This window comes from Lissotriton helveticus, chromosome 3_2, assembly GCF_964261635.1.
Source record: "Lissotriton helveticus chromosome 3_2, aLisHel1.1, whole genome shotgun sequence".
In the NCBI taxonomy this organism is placed as follows: domain Eukaryota; kingdom Metazoa; phylum Chordata; class Amphibia; order Caudata; family Salamandridae; genus Lissotriton; species Lissotriton helveticus.
The window spans coordinates 358,268,188-358,287,248 of record NC_136062.1 but is presented as its reverse complement, the minus strand read 5'-3'; the positions used below and the strand labels follow the sequence as shown (position 1 = coordinate 358,287,248).

Below are 19,061 nucleotides of genomic sequence, written 5' to 3'. Positions count from 1 at the left end.
ATACACTTGATTTATTATAATCCACCACTTGCTGCAGAATAAAAAAAAAAAAAAAAGCTAAATGTTTGTTGCTCAAATGAATAAAAGGCTATTAAACGTGTTCCACCCATGGAGTAATGCCGCACCTGACTCTTAGCAAAAACTAACTTTTTCATCTGCTGACTGTTCTATTGCGGCTTTTAAGGTGGTGACCCACATATTAATTACTAGCTTACCCGTCGTGCGTTGCTGCGATCTCCGAAGAAAGGAAATTCAAGGCAACTCGTTATAACATTCAAATTACAATGTGTCATTTTTATTGAAACTTATTCATTTTAATATGGAAAACATTTTAACGTGTCGTTTTAATTCTATTTATTTATTCGAGTGCTTGTGGATACACGATTTTTTGTTTTTTCGTCTGGTGCGTACATCAGTTTTCGAAAGATTATGGGGGGGCCGATATTTAAAAAAAAATTATGCCAGAAACCTTCGCGGGAGTGTACTCAACAACTTCCTAAAGTTTCATGCCGATTGGATGAATGGTGTTTTAATTCTATTTATTTATTTGAGTACTTGTGGGTACACGATTTGTTGTTTTTCCGTCTGGTGCGTACATCAGTATTCAAAAGATTATGAGGGCCCTGGGGGGGCCGATATTTAAAAAAATATATGCCAGAAACCTTCGAGGGAGTGTACCCAACAACTTTCCAAAGTTTCATGGTGATCGGATGAATGGTGTAGTAATGCATAAAGGACAAACAGACAGACAGACATACATTCGTTTTTATATATATAGATAAAACAGTACATGCCAAATATCAATAATTTTCTCTTCAAGGAACATATGTGCATTTATAGCACTGGTACCCTTTGTGTATCAATGTGTTAACATTTTAATTTAGGAAGAGAATAATGCCATATAATGTGTAGCCTACTTTGTGTTTTTATGCCGCATAATTTAGTCACTGATGCCAGATCATTTGGTACTTTACTGCCTCCTGGCTCTTCATAACTCGACTGTCCCTGCTCATAGCTGCTCTAACCTTCGTCCTGTCTTTTCATTTCAGATCTATACCGATTGGGCAAATCACTACCTTGCAAAATCTGGCCATAAACGACTGATAAAAGACCTGCAACAAGACGTGACGGACGGGGTCCTGCTGGCAGAGATCATCCAGGTTGTTGGTGAGTGTCCAACCAGCCCTATTGGCTTTGCCAATGCTTGTCAGCACTGATTTTTATTCGATATCCGATAAATGAGGAACACGTGCAGAAACACTCCTCCAAATAACAACAAAACTAAATAAACAAGCCATAACCATTAAAAAGTTCCTTTTCATAAAAAGCCCCCGGTGGAAAGAACTCTGTCCCTCCTGAGATCAGGACAGTAACCCCCCCATGCGCTATTTAGACCGAAACACCCACTTCCGGAACGCCACCGCGTCAAATAAAGCAGCGGTACTTACTTCCCTGATAACAGCCCTGTCTTGTTTATCTCCCTAGAAAGCAATTCTTTCGTTACACTCCACCATCCAAATGAAACTGCTGTTTGATGCTCTAATCACCCGGATGGGCCAACTTTACCCTTCGCAGCGCTTTATTGTAGTTTGTATTATTGCTTTAAAAATGTTGCCATTTTTTTCTCTCTTGTAAAGCGCCCTAAGACCCAGGGGTCTGGTCCGCCCTATGAAAAATATCTATTAAATAATGAACAGCAGCACTGATGTGAATAACTACAATTGAAAATGTTGCCAATCTGAGAGAATTTAATATTCAGAGATCTGTGGAAGGGTCAGTTGTATTCTGTGTCTGGGTCGCTCATGTTCTCTCCTTTACATCACTTTCCTCTGCAGTCTCTCCGTCCCAGCCTTTTTCTCTCCACCTTGATTTCCGAAATCCCTCCAGCTGCATGGCTCACACTTAAGCTTCCTCCTCTTCATCACTGTGTTTTCATTCTTTTTGTCTCCGTGTACTTTTTTGTGTGGCCTTCCCTTGACCACTTCCACCCCCTCACGCACAGTGTTTTCTTTTCTTTTGGCACTGTCAATATTTCAACAGCTGTGCATACCTGCTTCACACACTTTCCCATAGAACAACTGTAATTGGCAGATATACGAACACCCCTCTGTGCACACACCAGAGAGGTCAAGGACTGGATGAGCATGTAGTGTGAAGAGCTTACGACCCACAAAGCAGGCACTGTGAGAAACATGCACTGCCTTCAACCTCAACCTCGGCCCATGCTGAAGGCCCCAACCTACGGCATGACTGCACAGAGATGCCTAGAGTCAACTCTGTTTACATTACTCCCCTTACATCTTAGAGCCAACCCCAACCTGTCTTCATTCCGCAAACAGTTAAAGACATTCCTATTTAACCTCCCTCATTAATTCTCTGCTAGCAATCAGGCCCGGCTCCAGGAATTTTTATTTGGGTGGGCCAATGGTGTATTTGGGTGGGCCACTGAGTTAGTCGCGTCCGGCATGACTCACTGGGGGAGGGAGAGGGGGCAGGGGGGTCACGCGGGGGGGGGGGTAATTTAATAATATCTTTTTTTTAAATGTAGCTTACCAGGTGCCACGGCTTCTCAGCTCCTGCCCAGGATGCAAGCAGCCAGGCTCCCTCCCTAATGGTGCATAATTCCAGTGGCCCTGGTTATATCAATACACCCCAGCAGGCAGCAGTTAATGACTGTGCTGTCTGAACAAATAACTATGGCGTAAACATGTTCAGTTTCGCTGGTTTTGATTGAAAGGGCTTTATTTTTTTTCCAAGGAAGGAGTACATGATCAAACATTTGGTCTCTCAGAAAAACCATAACACTTTCTGTGGTGGCCCTACTTTGACTGAGGTAACTTAAAAGTTACACTGCAGTGGCCCTAGGGCCCAGGAACCTCGCTGCCAAGGGCTTCTGCTGACAAAGCCTATACATTAAATGCCACATCTCAAAGAGATAGGTATGGTGGGGGTTGGTTTCTGGTTAAATCCTGAGTTTGAGATGGGAGGTTGGAAGAGCAGTCAGCAGGGGCGGCTGGTGACATTTGAAAGTGGTGAGCCGTAAACTAATTTGCATATTGCACCGCAGTGAGCCAGCGCAGCGAGCGAGCCCGAACCACCTTGCATCCATCCATACATCATTCATGCATCCACCCACCCACCCATCCTTCATCCATACATCATTCATTCATGCATCCACCCATCCATCCATCATGCATCCACCCATCATGCATGCATCCATGCATCCATCCATACATCATTCATGCATCCACCCATCCATCCACCCACCCATCCTGCATCCATATATCATTCATTCATGCATCCACCCATCCATCCATCCATCCACCCACCCATCCAACCTGCATCCATCATTCATGCATCCATCCACCCATCAAAGAAAAACCAAAGATGATGATGGACGGAGCGTTGACAATACAAACACTCACCCCCAGTCAACTGATCTGGGTTTAATCCATCACCGTTCTTTAGCTCACTCCGCCACCCCAGTTCAGACATGGCTATATGCAAATCAGTCTGACCCTGTGCCTCATGGGAACAGTCCAGCCCGAACTGCCAAGCCATGTCTTCCCTGGACCGGAATCAAGCTTCCCAGGACCGGTTTCTGGCATTACAGCCGTCTTCAGCCGGGCTTGCTTGAGTCCAGTGGCAAAGTGAGCAAGGGACTCACGTCTGAGCATACCCTGCCACATAGGGCGAACAAAGAAAAACCAAAGGTGATGATGGACGGAGCGTTGACAATACAAACACTCACCCCCAGTCAACTGATCTGGGTTTAATCCATCACCGTTCTTTAGCTCACTCCGCCACCCCAGTTCAGACATGGCCCACCCATCCTGCATCCATACATCATTCATTCATGCATCCATCCATCCACCCACCCATCCAACCTGCATCCATCATTCATGCATCCAACCACCCATCATGCATGCATCCATGCATCCATCATTCATGCATCCACCCATCCATCCACCCACCCTGCATCCATACATCATTCATTCATGCATCCACCCATCCACCCATCCATCCACCCACCCACCCATCCAACCTGCATCCATCATTCATGCATCCATCCACCCATCGTGCATGCATCCATGCATCCATCCATACATCATTCATGCATCCACCCATCCATCCACCCACCCATCTTGCATCCATACATCATTCATGCATCCACCCATCCATCCATCCATCCACCCACCCATCCAACCTGCATCCATCATTCATGCATCCATCCACCCATCATGCATGCATCCATGCATCCATACATAATTCATGCATCCACCCATCCATCCACCCACCCATCCTGCATCCATACATTATTCATTCATGCATCCACCCATCCATCCATCCTCCCACCCATCCAACCTGCATCCATCATTCATGCATCCATCCACCCATCATGCATGCATCCATGCATCCATCCATACATCATTCATGCATCCACCCATCCATCCATCCACCCACCCATCCTGCATCCATACATCATTCATTCTGCAGTGATTGCTTTAGATAACTGAGGTTTATAACGTTAGAGAGTATATTTTTGCAAAATTCGTTTCATTTGCTTTGTTTTTATCATTTACTGTGTGCGCGCTTTTTTTTAAATATGCAGTTATATGAAGATGATAAAATTACATAGTTATTAGCATGTTGTGTTTACCCTTGAGCCCCGTCTCCCTACTCACTGACAGCGCCCCAGGAAAAACTCAGGATTACAGGTGCAAACTTTTTATGCTGTTTAACTTCTGCAAATAAAAGAAGACAGCCTGTGAACTCACCAGATACACGTCGACGCTTGCAGGCGATCTTCATTCACAATTCCTTCCTTGCAGACGCAGTTGTGCCCCCCCCTGGGAATGCAATCACGGACCCCCAGGGAGGTGTGCACCACCGTTTGAAGACCTGTGCCCTAAGGCCAGGGCCGGAGCTCCCACCACATGCTGTGCCTGCTGGCTTTGGCCCATTGTCATTCTATATGTGACAATGGGCCGCGATAATCTGTGCTTGGTTGCACAGAGGCTGCAGCAGCCTCTTGACTTTGAATCAGGAGAGCCAGCCCGAACACTTGATGGGGGGGGAACGGCTCACATCAGGCCTCAGGCCAAGGCTCCTGTTTGGGTGGGCCGGGCTCATGTTTGGGTGGGCCCGGCCCACCCGGCCCACCCTCTAGAACCGGGCCTGCTAGCAATTCTGCCAGGCAACCTCTGTTGGCTCCTAGCGCTTGGACGCCCCCGGGCAGCAATCGCGCTGTATAAATTTACTTTTCATTTCATTTCATTTCATTTCATTATGCACGCTACAGACGTCATGTGTTTATGAAACACAAAACTACAGAAACACAATTGTCCTGAGTCACAAATTAAATTTTGCAGTACGTAAAATAGTAGTACTATTAACGTACTACGAAATTCAGTCCACAAACCTATGACTATGCACCTGCGCTTGTGCCTTTCCCAGCTTTCGCTGTGAGGAAACTCCGAAGATATCTAAAATAGTACATATTCAGACAATAGGCATACTGTAGGTTGCCGTTTAGAGCTTTGAAAACAAAATAAAGAAAAATCTAAAATTAAAAACAGACAATTAAAAGACACTTAGGGAAGATTTGTAAAAAATGTATGGTTTATTAAGCAACTTCGTCATATTTTTTATTTGTTTGAAACCTCTAGATTTCACTAGCCCTAAAAAGGGCAGCATGCATCTGTGATTGTTGGGAATCTTTGAGATAGGTTTACTTTTTGCTGAAAATGATGTTTAAATGATACAGCCTCTTAATAATGTCCATCTGTAGGCAATGTTTGAAACCTGTGAGACTACAAAGTCACCCTCGTTCTTGAATATTACATATTGGCATCTTTTGATTCGATTCCGTGGGTCATTGTTCCTTAAATGGAAGCAAAATGTATATCAATGTAATGAAATCATATTAAAGAATTGTAGCCCACTACCGAGTTCTATTATTATTATTATTATTTAAAGATTTGTAAAGCGCCTGGTGACCCGGAGGCATCCCCGCGCTGTGAGAGCTTGAATTGGCCAAGAGGGGAGAAACAACTTATTTAGGGAAAAGCAAAGTTTTGAGCTGCTTGCGAAAGCGCAGGTAGCAGGGTTCCAACCGCACACTGCGGGGAAGCGAATTCCAGCGTGTGGCTGCCTTTACGGAGAAGCGACGGCCTCCAGTCCGTACCCTCCTAAACTTGGGGACATTTGCCAGCCGCTCGTTATCCGAGCGCAGAGATCTCGAGGCTTTGTACGGGGTAACCATATCTCCTAGGATCGAAGGGCCTTGTCCATTGAGGAGCTTGTGAGCGATGCACATTGCAAATAGGTTGTTAATGCCCCCTCTCTGCGGCTCGGGCCTATAATGACGGAAAGAGCCTTTAACAACATATAGTGTGAGGCAGAAGGGCAATAATGCTATTCCACCCACTAAAGGCAGAATGTTCTAAAAGAAAAAGGGCAAGCTAGAAAGACAAGTGCGGCAGTGTTGGAACAGAAGGCCCGTACCCGCCCTTAATGGCCCCGAGGCACTCCATTGTTGTCAATGTAGCTCTCAACATTCTAGTGTTCTAATCACAATGGCTGCCTCCTTCCAGTGTAATCAAATTAGGATTAATTGTGAAAAATCTTTGATTGTGGTAAGTAGAATATAAACCAAAGGTACCCTACTGGGTTCCTCGTGTACTTGGAAGCAATAATATGCCACAGAGGGACACATTTTCTTTGCATACTTTCTGTGTAAAATCAGTAAGACATTAATGGGTTTAAAAGCCTAAAGTAGAAAAGATGGAAGGCCATCTACTTGTCCCATGTTGAAGGCATACAGTGTCTGCAAGGTGCAACCTTAACTTTTACCTGTACCAGTTCTCAAGACTAGTTAGAAAGATTTGTTTGGTTCATTCTAGTTATTATTGGGTACATTTTTCACTCTGTTTAAACAAGGCTCCCTTACATGTAAGAAATAGAAAAAGTGACGTGAGAGAGAGAGAACGAGGCAGAAAAAACTAGAGAGAGACAGAATGAAAGAGAGACTGAATGATTGAGACCCTGGCACCTGCACGGTTTCTTTCAATCTGCGACTGGGTAAGAGAAGCTGGTCAGGTGGACCTACCTCTAGGCACGCGTATTAAGTCCTGCTTATGAAGAGTGCCAAGTTAAGAGAACCGTAATCAAACCTTGTTCACTAAACAAGCAGCGAGGGCCTGGTGGCTTCACCCCATTGCCCTGCTGGCAAGGACTTTGCTAGGCCCTGCGGGATAGAGGACTCGTTGAGAACCTACTGACATTTAGTCCTCTGCGGAGGCACCAGCTACTGTCTAATGGGCGCCCCTTGGACTGGTGGACAGTATGCACACTGATCATTAGACCTCTGACATGGGCCTTCGACTGATTTCAATAGATCAACACTAGTTTCTACCAATGTAGTTTTGGGTTCCAAGTGGAGGAGTGTGGCTCAATGGTTAGAGCGGCAGACCCTGATGCAGAGTTCTGGCCCGGGACCAGGGTTCGATTCCTGCCTCGGCGGGATCTCGGGCTCAATTTCCTCGGACCTGTTAATTCTGGCCTCGGTGCCTATTCTAATCACGGGCCCCACGCTGCAACTCTGGGCAATAGCTTGCTAAGCCTCCACACCGGCCCCAACAGCGCTAAGGATGCCTGGCTTCACCCTGGGGGTGCCCAGGAGTGGACACTTCACAGGGAAAGCCAGGAGGGGTTCCACAGCGGTATGAGTATCAGCGCCAGGAAACCGCATAGGCGACACCGCAAGGTGACCGTCTGGTGACAGTGCGCTCTATAAGTACCATGACATTTACATTTACAAGTCAAGGTTGCAGGAAAGCCTTTCTTTGGATTTCTTACCATGAAGCTAACGTCCCCCCAGCATCATTTCTTCCCTACCTGCTGCTGTGTACCTTACACCCAGTGCTCGAGTGCTTGGAGTATCGGCACTCCAGCCTTAACCTGCAGCAGTTTTGTTAATAATAACTGTTGCATGTGCCTAGCATCTTTATTATGGTGCCTGACCATCACCTCTCATGTTTCTGTTGGGCCGTGATAGCTGACTGTCGTCCGCTGTGCTATTCATCGACTAGTGTGTCTGTCTCTAGCTCGGAGCGCTCCTTTTTATGTCGAGCCTAGAGGCAGCACGCATGCGCTGCTCTGTGAGGCATGCTGTAATCTCTCTGTGGGGTTAGACCACACCCACCGCTTCCAATTTGTTATTTCATGTGCCATATCCCAATTGTTTTCATTTTATAGGTGAAACGCTGCTCTTGTCCCGCCTGTGGTTGTGTTTTAACTTTCCTGGCCCCTTTTACATGTGGCCTTTCTTTTGGTTTTAATTATCGTTTGTTCAGCACACTATTTTTTTTTTTACATTCAGTGGTCTCACAACATTTCTTGCTTCACTGTGGCCTCTTGTTCGCTTCGCATGTGTATGTAATCTGCTCCTGTCTCTCTTTTTTTTTTTTTGCAGAGTTTTATATAGCGCGAACTAGACCCGAACTGAATCAGGTATCAGAGCGCTTTACATAGCACCAGTTACGTTACATGAGGATACGCATTCATTTTTAGGCATGGGGAGATTAAGTGATTTGCCCAGAATCACAGGAGGTTTTTGGCGTCATTACCAAGACTCAAACCCAGATTCCGAGGTCCCCTTGTCCGTGTTTACCACCTCCAATGTTTTTTTTTTTTGAAGGAGGGCGGAGTTTATATAGCGCAACCTCAACTCGAATGTATCAGAGAGCTTTACACAAGCACTAGTTGCGATACAAACGGACACATTGATTTTAGGTACTGGACAATTAAGCAATTTGCCCACCTTGGTTCGTGTTTTTCAGTGCACGAAACTTTCCCCCCTTTCCGTCTGCACGGAGTCCCTCAGCTGTTACTAGTGTTTGCCAAGGCGGTAGCAACGGATTCGGTTGTGACGTAGTTTCCGCGCGTCGGCGACTACAGAGACGAAGCACTACGAGGTGAGTTGCCGCAAGAAATTCAATCAACGGGCACACATGCGCTGCAGGATTTGCAGGGGGCGTGAGCCCGAACCTAGGCCTGCTTTGAACAAAAAAAGTTACTGCCCCATCTCCTGGAAAAAACAAGCATTTGCAATTCAAAAGTTCTTGCATTTGTGTGAGTATAAGCTATTGGATTTGTAAATGACAATGCCTTTTATTTATTTGTTTTAAAAACCAACACATAAATAAAAGGCATTGTCATTTACAATGCCAGTAGCTCACATTCTGGCAAATGTGAGACCTATTACATTGCAAATGCTTGTGGACAATGATGCTCACCTTGTGCTCTGGTGCATCTTGACTCTGGTGTCTGCCTCCTGCTTGGAGCGCTCTTTGTTGTCGATGGATCTCACCTCAGGCTCTAACACTCTATGTTGTCTGACTTCCCTGGCTATGTTCTTTATTGATGGTGCTTTTTTTGCTACAGTTCTTGAACGCAGCCTGCAAAGCTAGTTTCTGAGCACTGTCTATGACTCTGGCCAGCTGCGCTCCTTTGTGTGACCTCACATCCTCCAAAAACAAGCCTTTGATCCATCACCTGTGCTGAGTGGGTGACCTGCGCATGTGCACGCGATCCCAGGGGCCTTCGCAGATATAGACTTGTGAAGTTCTCCGGTAGCACGTGCCGCCAGCCTGGTGAGCTATTCCGAGGATTCACTTGTAAAAATAATCGCTAACTTTCCATCCTAAGCGAATTCAAACAAGGATAAATATAAAACAGCTGCAGCCTGGCGTGGTCCAAAGAATAGGTCTACGCGGAGAGGGAAAGCGACAACAGATGCATCTGCAAAACTCCATCTCCAGGGTCTGATCAGACATGTGTTTGTTGAAAAGGGTTGACCATCCCCTCAAGGAGCCCTATTATGCTGTCTATGGGGGGATCCAATAACTTCTGTTTGATCTATTTAATTGGACAGTTACTGCAGGCAAGGGCCATTTTAAGGCCAAGGAGCACAGATGTCAAGAAACCATTGTCCTAAATCAGGGATGTTTATTGTAGATCTAAGTGGGCCCTATCTATGACAGTTTATCAAAGCAACCAAATTGCTGCCTCAAGAAGTTTCGTATAGATTAATGGAATGTAAATGTATATTAATGTGAATATCTTCAAAAACTGGTCGGATCTGACCCTCCTGTGCCATTGTAAATTTAATGTCAAGCTTTTTTTCTACTCTACAATTATCAATCCTCTACAGAGGTTTACAACACAGAGTGCCAGGTGCACAAGAGTGCTTCCATCTTTGTTGGGCCAGAGTGTATAAAATAAACAAGCATTGGTAGTGCCTGGCTTGTAACGGAAAGTGCCTTGATGCAACCTTCAATGCAGTCATTCATCGGTGGGTGGATGCACTCAATCAAGCATCCATGCACTTATGCACCTATTGATCCATCCAGTGACGTTTTCTTCTGTTCACATACTCGTCAATCGACAACCCCACCCGCATTAACTCCCAGGCACTGAGGTGAGATGTTCAGTTGTCAGTCAGACATATTGCTGCTCGTTTCTGAGGGGGGGTTGGGAGTGCTTCGGTATTGTGTTACTGCTGCTCTGTGAGGAGCTTTAGACTTCTGTCAAAGGAGCCCACCTGCTGTCAGTGAGGGGTGACAGTGCTGTCATGCTGTGTGAGTGCCAACTTGGGAAGGTTGTGTGGCTGGTGCTTTTAACAAACAGAGGAGTGCAGCTGCTGTTGTATAGTGTGTGACTACTATCCTATGATTGGTTGTACCTCTGGGTGTCTTGCCGTGAAGGTGTTGGGAGTGCTACCGGTAGTATGAGGCAGCTGGTATGCATGGGGTGTTGGAATATTTCTGGTTGTACTTTGTCTGGTTGGCTGTTACTCTAAAGAGGGTGGGAGTCCTACCGGAAGTATGAGGCTGCTAGTATGCAATGGGTGTTGGAATGCTTCTGGTTGTACTTCTGGTTGTTACTCTAAAGAGGGTGGGAGTTCTACCGGAAGTATGAGGCTGCCTGTATGCATGGGGTGTTGGAATGCTTCTGGTTGTACTTCTGGTTGTTACTCTAAAGAGGGTGGGAGTCCTACCGGAAGTATGAGGCTGCTAGTATGCAATGGGTGTTGGAATGCTTCTGGTTGTACTTCTGGTTGTTACTCTAAAGAGGGTGGGAGTCCTACCGGAAGTATGAGGCTGCTAGTATGCAATGGGTGTTGGAATGCTTCTGGTTGTACTTCTGGTTGTTACTCTAAAGAGGGTGGGAGTCCTACCGGAAGTATGAGGCTGCTAGTATGCAATGGGTGTTGGAATGCTTCTGGTTGTACTTCTGGTTGTTACTCTAAAGAGGGTGGGAGTTCTACCGGAAGTATGAGGCTGCCTGTATGCATGGGGTGTTGGAATGCTTCTGGTTGTACTTCTGGTTGTTACTCTAAAGAGGGTGGGAGTCCTACCGGTAGTATGAGGCTGCTAGTATGCAATGGGTGTTGGAATGCTTCTGGTTGTACTTCTGGTTGTTACTCTAAAGAGGGTGGGAGTCCTACCGGAAGTATGAGGCTGCTAGTATGCAATGGGTGTTGGAATGCTTCTGGTTGTACTTCTGGTTGTTACTCTAAAGAGGGTGGGAGTCCTACCGGTAGTATGAGGCTGCTAGTATGCAATGGGTGTTGGAATGCTTCTGGTTGTACTTCTGGTTGTTACTCTAAAGAGGGTGGGAGTTCTACCGGAAGTATGAGGCTGCCTGTATGCATGGGGTGTTGGAATGCTTCTGGTTGTACTTCTGGTTGTTACTCTAAAGAGGGTGGGAGTCCTACCGGTAGTATGAGGCTGCTAGTATGCAATGGGTGTTGGAATGCTTCTGGTTGTACTTCTGGTTGTTACTCTGAAGAGGGTGGGAGTCCTACCGGAAGTATGAGGCTGCTAGTATGCAATGGGTGTTGGAATGCTTCTGGTTGTACTTCTGGTTGTTACTCTAAAGAAGGTAGGAGTCCTACCGGAAGTATGAGGCTGCTAGTATGCAATGGGTGTTGGAATGCTTCTGGTTGTACTTCTGGTTGTTACTCTAAAGAGGGTGGGAGTCCTACCGGAAGCATGAGGCTGCTAGTATGCAATGGGTGTTGGAATGCTTCTGGTTGTACTTCTGGTTGTTACTCTAAAGAGGGTGGGAGTCCTACCGGAAGTATGAGGCTGCTAGTATGCAATGGGTGTTGGAATGCTTCTGGTTGTACTTCTGGTTGTTACTCTAAAGAGGGTGGGAGTCCTACCGGAAGTATGAGGCTGCTAGTATGCAATGGGTGTTGGAATGCTTCTGGTTGTACTTCTGGTTGTTACTCTAAAGAGGGTGGGAGTCCTACCGGAAGTATGAGGCTGCTAGTATGCAATGGGTGTTGGAATGCTTCTGGTTGTACTTCTGGTTGTTACTCTAAAGAGGGTGGGAGTCCTACCGGAAGTATGAGGCTGCTAGTATGCAATGGGTGTTGGAATGCTTCTGGTTGTACTTCTGGTTGTTACTCTAAAGAGGGTGGGAGTCCTACCGGTAGTATGAGGCTGCTAGTATGCAATGGGTGTTGGAATGCTTCTGGTTGTACTTCTGGTTGTTACTCTAAAGAGGGTGGGAGTCCTACCGGAAGCATGAGGCTGCTAGTATGCAATGGGTGTTGGAATGCTTCTGGTTGTACTTCTGGTTGTTACTCCGAATGGGGTGGGAGTGCTACTGGTACTAAGAGACTGCTAGATGGCACGGGGTGTGACAATGCTTCTGGTAAGGTGTGACTTGTACTGTGAATGAGTGTAATAGTGCTGTCGCTCTTCAGTATGTTGAGGGTGTTTTGCTTTTCCACCTTATGGACTTCAGTGGTCCGTCATATTTTCGTTGAGGCCAGGACTGAAGACATCCTGTGTGTTCTTATTCAACAATGGACAAGTCTTATTCTTCAAACAGCTCTGCAGCCATTGTTCCTGAGGGGAGTTGTCTTCCTCTGCTCGTGAGGCATCATGGTTTGCTTTCCCTAATAAAGCTATCCAAAGATTTGACTGGGCAAAATAGACTCATCTATTTCCATTGATGCCCATCTATTTAGTTTCAAGAACCCATCCCCAGTGGCAGCTGGCAGCCCACCCCCAACCGCATGTATCATAGACCCCGACACTATGTGCAGAACCGGTTGTGCTTCCTGCATCACCAAGCACTGGTCACACCAATGAACAGAGTCTCCGCTCCCGCCCCCTGTACTTCCTAGTGCTCGTAGGCACCCACCAGCCATTGGAGCCTGTGATGTCACGATAGAGGCTCCTTGGGACAAGGGGTATCATAGTGAGGCTCTCCCGGGGCATGGGGCAATAACAGCATTTAAACTGAAGTTCATGTTGGCATGCTGCAACGGGATCAGCTGGAATCGTTTACCTCTTGTCACCTAAGGTGATTTTTAGGGCCACCTTCCTATTGGACCCAAACTGCGCATCAAGTACGCCTCTTTAACTCTTGACCCTCAGGGTAGCGAAGCAGAATAGTCCAACCCTTGCTTACGAGGTGGTTTCGGTTAGAAACTCAGACCTCCTCAAAGCTCATAATACCTGTTCTTAAATCGATGCCCAGTATTTGCTTTTAAAATTAAAATGTTTTTTTAACGCATATACAACTGAACTTTACACATTCAAATACAATTGTACGCAGTGAAAACAAGAGTTCCATGTTTCCCCCTGGATTAAAGATCGATTTATAAAGGTTAAACACTATAACACCCCTTCCTTTGATGCGTTTCTCTCAGTCCCGCATGCAAAGCCCCTTTCTGTTGTATTTGTCACTTAGTTAAGAACATAACACCCATCCTATTGCATCTGTCAGAGTTCACAATGTAAAACCCTTCCCTACTGTGTTTGACACAGGGTCTGTGTTATCAATGTCCCCGGCTGTCACAACCAATGGAACAACTTCACGAGTGGAGTAATAAACCTACTGCCTCATAACATGTCCATACAGTAGAGGATGAACAAAGGGCCAGAGCCTAAGCCCCTCTCTGTATACTGCTCTTGATTCTCCTTATGCACTTAAGCATTGGCATGCCGATGCATCCATGTTGGTCTTGCCTTCTCTTGCACCAGGTAGACGCTGATTGATGTTATGTTATGTTAGACATTCTTGTATAGCGCTCGAATCACCGTGGGGCATCTCGGCACTTTGCTCAGAGTAACACCTGGGAAGGAACAGCTAGGATGGAGGAAACCTTAATACAGGCCTTATTGTAGGCCTTCTCTGTGCTCTTTCCAGCACATCCCTGTACACCAACACCCATGCACTGCTCAGAGCCTGCTTTTAGGTTTACCCTTCTGTTATAGACACCAATTAAACAGCAACATTTTTTAGGGGATGGGGTGTTAATGCTCTTCTAAAATGTGCTCTGGTACCCCCATAAGTAAGGGTACGGTGTCTTGTGGCGTTTACAAGTCTCCTCCAATCTACTTGTGCGGCTCATGGGAGCCAATAACAAGAAAGCATTAGGCGCCCACCCAGCGCCATCTTTTACAAGGAGGGTCCAGCTCCGTGGTTTGCTCTTCAAGGCCTCCACGTTCACAGAGGTTCTGTGCACATGCGGGGCCTGTTATGCGGCACGCTAGTTATGCGGCACGCTAGTTATGCGGCCCTGCGAGTATTCATGCAGCGAGGTCTGGTTCCATTCAGAGCGGTGGCGGTGGAATGAACCTGGGGCATTCAGCATGGCGGGTGCCATTTAAAACATGAAACTCCACTCCCTGCATGAACTGAAAACCGAGCTTCACATAGAAGATGTGGTATCTCTAATTTGAGAGCCGGTCATTGGCTGTGTAGGACAACACGGCTGTGGCCACTGGGCAAACCCAGCATGCGGCGAGGCCAGCCCACATCAGAGCGCCTCTGAAGCGGATACTACGGGTTCCCAGTCATCCATTTTAATAGTAATCGCATGGTTTGTTTGGTGTTTCTGCCAAAAGCGTTTTAGCCCTGGGATTCACGAGAACAGGGTATACTTTGCGATTGTGGTGAAACCACTGCACTTCTGTAGTAGTTTCTTGTGGGGCCTTTCATGGCTACCAGCCCCCTCCGCGACCTTGACTTCTGTGAAAGAAGTCTGCTGAACTGTGCATGTTCATAAACAGATAGGAGGCAGGCACATCCCTCACCTGCCCTGGCACAGTGGTATGTATAAAGAATGGGCTTTGATGCCTCATTAGCAGCAGGGCATTGCCCGGCTGCCTGGGTGAATTACAGTGGACATTTCCAAGGCCAGGTAAGCCAGGCTGCGGCAGGGTGGTATCTCAACACACCAGCAGGAGGTCTTCTGCCAGCCCCTCCCAGAGTGCTATTCGTTCCTAGGAGTAGATCCATTCTTTGCGTTGTAACCGCCAGTTTCTCTCTTACACTGTTACCGTGTGCTGTGTATGTTACCTGTGTGCCTGGTCACTCTATGCGCTAATTAATCCGTGCCACTCTGCCCAACGTGTTTCTGATAGTCACCTTCTGCCACCGGAGCGGCCATGTTCATGCAAGACTAGACATTGGCCCACTGCTTACAGTAGTATTCATTGACAGTACTCTGCTTCTCTAACTAATTCCAATGGACAGAGGTGAATAGGTTACTCCACTGTTTAGCACAATAGTTTTGTTTTAACACTAGCCCCCTTGGGCAGTGGTGCAGACTTGCCATAGTTCTCTTGAAGAGTGATCAGTTCTTGCACAAGTTTTCTTGGACAGTGGTGCATTTCTTACAGTTCTTCCCTTGGACATTGATGTGGTTGTTAAACGGATTCTCTTGGACAATGGCTAGGCTGTTTTCTCTAGTTCTCTAGGACGGTGGTCTGATTCTTTCACTAGTTCTCTTGGACAGGGGCTAGGTTATTTAACTAGTTCTTTTGGATAGTGGTTTGATTCATTAGTTCTATTGGACAATAGTTAGGTTCTTTAACTAGTTTTTTGGATAGTGGTTTGTTTCTTTCAATAGTTCTCTTAGACAGTGGATTGATTCTTTCACTAGTTCCCTTGGACAGTGGCTAGGTTATTTAACTAGTTCTTTTGGATAGTGGTTTGATTCACTAGTTCTATTGGACAATAGTTAGGTTCTTTAACTAGTTTTTTGGATAGTGGTTTGTTTCTTTCAATAGTTCTCTTAGACAGTGGATTGATTCTTTCACTAGTTTCCTTGGACAGTAATCTGGTTCTTACACTATTTCTCTTGGACATTGGTTTGAGTCTTTAACTAGCTTCTTTAGCCAGCGGCTCAGATCTTATACTCTTTGTCTTGAACAGTGGTACCGTTCTTACAGAAGTTCGTTTGGGTCGTGGTTTCTGCATAGTTTTCTTGGAGAGCGATGTGGTTCTTATACAGTTATGTCGTGCTCGGTTCTTACTGGAGTTCTTTTGGATAGTTTCAGGTTCGTTTTTGTGGACAGTAGTTAATTTATTAATAGTTTTGGTGGAGAATGGTGCGGTTCTTGGTGTATTCCTGGTCAATGGTTTGCTTTGACTACTAATTCTGATAATGGTTGGATGCTTACACCAGTTCTAGATCGAGACTGGTTTTAACGCTAGTTCTCTGTGGTAGTGAGTCTGTTCTTCTTAGACAGGGGTCTGGTTCTTACTGAAATTCCTTTGCATGGATCCCTGTACCTGCTGATTTCTAAAACTGACCCTTTGTGCTTCTACGGGAAGGATACGACCCAAGGTAGAGTATTTTAATATCCAACAAGCTAGCACCCTCATGGTATCATTTATAATTAACAAATTGGACACATTGACTGCTAAACCTTAATACCTGCAGAGATGGGGCAAGAACTGTCAGCATAGTATCCGCTCAGCCATTCCGCGTCAGAACTCACCCTCATTCATAAAGAAGCTGTGACGGTCAGTCAAGAGGGGGAGACTCACGTTGGGTGTCTGAAGATATGCACAGTCGAGGAAACAGATGGTGGTCATCAATTATTAAATGGAGGTGGGCTTTTATTTCCGCTGTGTGCTTCTGGTACAGGCATGTGTGCACATGGGTTAATAAGACTTCTGGCGAGCCTTTCCATGGGTTCTCCTTGACCTGCTACGAGAAACCCCTTAGTAACAGTCATTCGAGTCCTGTTTCTTAATGTTCTCTAGCTTACTTTTAGGCTAAGTACAGGTCTTAAACCAATGCACTCTCCGAAAGCCATGCTGTTTGGGCTATTGCCTACAGAATGACCTGAAAGTGACTTTCACACTCAAAGATGTTGTCAATTATTGATAACGCTAGCGGTTGGAGGAGGAAATGAGTAAATAAATAAATAAACAAGTAAATAAATTGTCCAGTTTTGGATGTCTTTAGACATTGTTTGAAGGTGGTTGTGTTATACAGATATATTTCTCGAAGTAGAAGGTTGTATCATTCTACAGAATCAGGTCGCCAGTTATGATGTGTTTTTTACTCGAATGAGAAGTTTTTTTTTTTTTAATTGTTCCGTTATTTTTTTTTAATCTCTGCGGTGCAGCATTGGATTAGGGTGAGCCCCTCCCCAGGTCATAATTATGTCACTGTTTCCAGTCCTGGACCCTTGAGATAGATAGAATGCTGCATTTTGGTACTGTTAATTCCTATTTACTGTCATTAATCTAATCAAGTTACAAAACTAAGGTTTGTAGGTGAAGAGTTCAGGACCAGAGACAGTGCCTATAGTGACCTGTAGCTGGGTCGCCACCCTACAGTGGAGAACGGAAACGTGATAAAATGTTGTTCTTGATATAGTACTTGCTACCAAGGCCTTAAAGTCTCAGTTTGAACTTGTGTCGAAGTTTCAACCTCTGTTCCATCTGTTGCAATAACAGCACAAAGGAAGGTTTGCATTAACAGGGCAGCACTAAAGTTTGCCTTGTCACTGCCGGTGCCTGCTGTGGGATTAGTGACAGGACCAAAGTCCACCGGATTACACCTCTTCCCACTTGGGTTTCCCCTGTTCCCAGATATGTTCTATCTTCATGGGATTAGGGCCCAGGCGTGTGAACCCGAGTGCTTTCTATGGGGATGAGGCTGATCCGAGCTGAAAGGATTCTAAGAAAGCATCGAGTTAACTCTCTGCACCTGGAAGGCAGTGCAGGAAGGGCGGGCAGGGAAGAGCTCGAGTTAAATAGAGGCCCGTGGCTGTAAATGTGTCGCCCTGCAGACTTCCTGGTGGGGGCTCTTTGTTTACTGCTGGCTTGGAGAGAGGCACACAGAGGCCATGGCTGTCTGAAGGCGCTATGCAAATATCTCAGGGGCTCGCGACTTTGTGTTTTACCTTCAGCAACGTGTCACTATCCTCAAGGTGTCCTTTTCAGGCCTGCCTCAAGGAAGCCTGGGGCAGCTTTGTGTTTTTATGAGGAGCTTTGAGGAAAGCGAGGGACGGATAGGGAAAATGCAGCATTTGTTACTTTTTGGTGGGAGTTAGAAATGTGGTTCACATTTGGGCATGTGATGATTTTCTTGCAGCTGCTCCTTCCCTACAAGATGGCGGCTTCAAAGATATTCCAGATAGGGCGCGGGGCAAGGTCTGCATGGGCCGTTTTAAGCCAAAGAGACGGAATATCTGGGGGAGACTTCTAGGCACCTGATGTGGAAATACGGTCCACAAGTGCGGACTGTACTTCACACCCTTAAGGCACCAGGACGGTCGGATTCATGCCCGCTGTCCACGATATGTAAATGAGTCCCTCTGAGTATCCATCATTACGTGGCTGTAACGAAAGCCTAGCCTGGATCATTCCCTCCTGGACCTACGCTGGACACCCATAATCTAACACTTTGGAGAATACAGGTGCAGCATTCTGGGCATTATTGTAGAACAGGGTGTCATAAAATAACATATATTCGAGGAAAGTTCAGGAGTAGCCCAGTCTTTTAAAAAAAATATATGTTTTTTTAAAACGCACATCAGTGCGTTAAACAACCTCCCAGCCCGGTGACGAGAAAGAGTGCAAAGACACAACTGGAATGTAGTAGATTGTAGGGCATTGTGGCAAAGAGGGAAATATGCAGTGTTGTGGTGCAGCTGGGCCAGTACGGGGCACCACAGTTATGGGCAGCGGCACAGAGTGCCTCGGTGGCCAAGGGGGTTCGGTGGTCA

General features: G+C 46.1%; 1 protein-coding gene across 5 annotated transcripts in view; it reads left to right on the top strand.

Annotated features, from left to right (window-relative positions):
• Positions 1-19,061, top strand: part of NAV2 (neuron navigator 2) — an 830,108-nt gene that overhangs the window by 337,695 nt on the left and 473,352 nt on the right. For all 5 annotated transcript variants that reach the window (XM_078684226.1, XM_078684230.1, XM_078684229.1 and 2 more), the window contains exon 2: positions 1,050-1,167. In XM_078684226.1, the coding sequence (XP_078540352.1) occupies positions 1,050-1,167 (118 nt within the window). The remainder of the gene's footprint in view (positions 1-1,049; positions 1,168-19,061) is intronic.